Source organism: Austrofundulus limnaeus, unplaced genomic scaffold, assembly GCF_001266775.1.
Source record: "Austrofundulus limnaeus strain Quisiro unplaced genomic scaffold, Austrofundulus_limnaeus-1.0 Scaffold236, whole genome shotgun sequence".
Lineage (NCBI taxonomy): Eukaryota > Metazoa > Chordata > Actinopteri > Cyprinodontiformes > Rivulidae > Austrofundulus > Austrofundulus limnaeus.
Window position 1 is genome coordinate 49,799 of NW_013952638.1, and position 3,950 is coordinate 53,748.

Sequence of the window (3,950 nt, forward strand, 5' to 3'; positions counted from 1 at the left end):
TTTTTTCCTCCACACAGAGAACATTGCTTGCCATAAGCAGGACATTGTTTCAACTTATGTCGAGAACCACATCGTTTGCAAGCATACGTGTCATCTTCCAAGTGCTGTACATGTCGATTCTGTTTTCGATGTTTCCATTTATTGGAAACTGCACCAACTGCTACAGTTTCACTCTCCATGTTTGGATGGTCCTCTACTTTGTTGAAAGTCCTCAGGTGAATCCGGGAGAGTTCACTGGCTTGGCAAATCTTTACAGCTGCTTCCATAGTAAGCTCTGATTCTCTCAACAGCCTTTCACGAACCGACTTGTCTTCAACACCAAACACAATTTGGTCACGAATCATAGAGTCTTTCAGTGTTCCAAAGTTGCATGTCTGAGCTTTCAGCCGTAGATCAGTCAGAAAACCATCAAACGGTTCATGTTGTTGCTGTACACGAGATCGAAACATATATCTCTCGTAAGTTTCATTTTTCTTTGGCGAGCAGTGTGCATCAAAATGCTCAAATACCTTATCCAACTTGTCTTTGTCTTCTTCATTATCAAAAACAAAGGTGTTGTACACTTCAATGGCTTGTGGACCTGCTATCGTCAGCAGTAGTGCAACTTTTCTGCTGNGTCGAATGCTAGATGTTCTAGCTGCAAGATTTGTAATAAATTTTCCTATAAAGTTCACCATTCCCATGATGCGCTGTACTCCAGTTTTATCTTTGGGTCTTGGCATGTTGAGTATGGCATTTATTTTCTCTTGACTTGGCTGAACACCTTGTGCTGACAACTTATTTCCTAAAAAAATGATTTCTTCAACCCCAAAATGACATTTACTTTTGTTAAGTTTTAGTCCATGACTTTCTATGCGGTCAAATACTTTTACAAGCCTCTCATTACGCTCTTTAAGAGTAGAACCCCAGATGATGATGTCATCAACATATACTCTAACTCCTTCAAGTCCTTCAATAATCTGCTCCATTGCTTTATGAAAGATCTCGGATGCAGAGATTATTCCAAAGGGTAGTCTCAAGAAGCAGTATCTTCCAAAAGGAGTATTAAAGGTACAGCATTTACTGCTACTTTCATCAAGTTTCAGCTGCCAAAAACCTTGTGAAGCGTCTAATTTTGTGAAATACTTGGCACCTGCCATTTCACTTGTGATCTCTTCACTTTTGGGTATCTGGTAATGTTCACGTTTAATGCTTTCATTCAAATCCTTTGGATCCATACACAATCTTAGTTCCCCATTCTTTTTTTTCACACACACCATCGAGCTGACCCAGTCTGTTGGTTCTTCAATTTTTTTAATCACCCCCAGCATAGTCATGCGTTCCAGCTCTTTCTTTACTTTATCTCTTAATGGTGTGGGAACTCTTCGAGCAGGATGTACGACTGGTTTTGCATTTTCTTTCAGCTGGATTTTATATGTGAATGGTAACACACCAAATCCTTTAAACACATCTGCATAGTTTTGCACGATAGAATCAACAGAATTATCTGCTGTACTCACGGTTGTGTTAATATGATTCACTCTTTTCACCAGCTGCAAATCTTCACAGGCTTTGTCACCTAGCAGAGAGTCCAGACCTTCACTAACAACAGAGAAATATAGATGATGCTTTTTTCCTTTGACAGTCACTTTCAGTTGACATGTTCCCAAACATTTTATGCTCTTTCCATTATAATCTCTGAGTGTCACCATTTTACTCTCCACCTTTGGCTTATTTCTCATTTTTTTAATATCAGACAAACTGATCAGGTTTGCTTTAGCACCAGTGTCCAATTTCATGTTGATCATTGTGCCATTAATTTGCAATGGTGCTATCCATTTATCTTCAGTGATAACATTAATCATTTCATGTGGTTCATTTTCACAGTTTACCACACCCACGAAAAATGTATCACACAGATCAGTGTCTTCAACCAAATTAACAAACTTTTCTTTCCTAACTTTTCTTTTCGAAAANCATGTATGTATGTATGTACGTATATCTTTATATATGTATGGGTATGTGTATATTTTTATATATGCCCTCCATGTACTTTTCCATTTATTTTTCAGGTGAGCGGACAGATGTTGGGTGTGTGGTCCTGTGTTTTGTTGGTGTATATTTAATATATGTCTAATCGCTATTTCAGTCTTTCTAATTACTTCTCTCTCTGTTTTTCTCACCGTCTCTATTTTCTCTTCACGTCAAAAAAGTCACTGATGATGATGAAATAAACTAAATAAACTAATATTTGGTTTCGTTTTCTACTGAAGTGACACAAAAAAGTATTAGTTCATTTTATTTAAACAAACAAACAAAACAAAACAAAATACATTATATACAACAAAACAATGCAAATAAAATAAAATGAAAGGCAGCAGAAGAAAGAAGAAAAAAATCTTTCTGCTTTCTGCTCTGGAGCTACGGGTATTTGTGCACGTGTGTGTGTACTTGTATTTATTACTGTTTTAGGACCGTTTCTTGTATACACACTTACCTTTTAAAGACCACAGAGGACCAAAGACCAGTCCTAATACGGTGGAACTCCATTTTTGGTCTGGGCGTTAGGTTTAGGATTAAGTATGTAGCCTACTGTTGGGGTTAAGTGTGGGGTTAAGGGTCTGGGTTAGGCTATATTGATGACTGGAAATGAATGAAAGCCAATGAAAAGTCCCCATGAGGATGGAAAAAACAATGTGCGTGTGTGCAATGTCCAGGTGGAAATACATCAGCAATGATCTCGTAATTATTTTCAGAATGGTTAAAGGTCATCAGCAAACTATTAGAGTCCATCATTCTACAGTGAGAAAGAATATTTGCAAATGAAAAAAATTAAAGATGGCCGCTAATCTACCAGGAGTAGATGTCACAATAAATTCACCCCAAGGTCAGACTGCGTAATGCTTAGAGTCATAGGGAAAAAAAGAAGCTCCATGTCAGATTCTACAGGCCTCAGTTAGCAGGACAAACACATGAGAATCCATACGGGACAGAAACCACTTGAATGTGAGGACAATATTATACAAAAATTTATACATGAGGCTAATTTAAACTATCATGTGAGAGTCCAAACAGGACAGAAACCATTTCAATGTGGGGACTGTGGACAAAGATTTAGTCGGAAGGCTAGTTTAAACAGTCACATGAGAGTCCACACAGGTCAGAAACCATTTAAGTGTGAGGACTGTGGACATAGATTTGGCCAAAATGGTACTTTAAACAAACACACAAGAATCCACACAGGACAGAAACCATTTGAATGCAAGGACTGTGGGCATAGATTTAGCCATAAGGCTAATTTAAGCAGACACATGAGAGTCCACACAGGACAGAAACCATTTGAATGCGAGGACTGTGGACATAGATCAAGCCAACACAAAAATCCATACAGGACAGAAACCATTTGAACATGAAGACTGTGGACAAAGATTTAGCCATAAGACAACTTTAAATGCGCACATGAGAGTCCACACAGGACAGAAACCGTTTGTATGTGGGGATTGTGGACATAGATTTAGCCAAAGGCTAATTTAAACTCACACAAGAGAGTCCACAAAGGACAGAAACCGTTTGTATGTGAGGACTGTGGACAAAGATTTAGCCATAAGACTACTTTAAATGGACACTTATGAATCCACACAGGACAGAAACTGTTTGTATGTGGTGATTGTGGACATAGATTTAGCCAAAGGCTAATTTAAACTCACACAAGAGAGTCCACAAAGGACAGAAACCGTTTGTATGTGAGGACTGTGGACAAAGATTTAGCCATAAGACTACTTTAAATGGACACTTATGAATCCACACAGGACAGAAACTGTTTGTATGTGGTGATTGTGGACATAGATTTAGCCAAAAAGGTACTTTAAACAAACACATGGGAATCCATTCGGGACAGAAACCATTTGAATGTGGTGATTGTGGACATAGATTTAGCCAAAACTGTACTTTAAACAAACACATGAGAATCC

At 38.1% G+C, this 3,950-nt stretch overlaps 1 protein-coding gene across 1 annotated transcript; it reads right to left on the bottom strand.

Moving 5' to 3' along the window:
- Window positions 1-1,955, bottom strand: LOC106525660 (uncharacterized protein K02A2.6; the record flags this gene model as incomplete). The annotated part of the gene is given in 1 exon segment (XM_014019962.1): window positions 1-1,955. A coding segment is annotated over 1 exon segment (1,955 nt), but the record flags the coding sequence as incomplete, so codon positions are not given.
- Window positions 1,956-3,950: the final 1,995 nt, after the last annotated feature.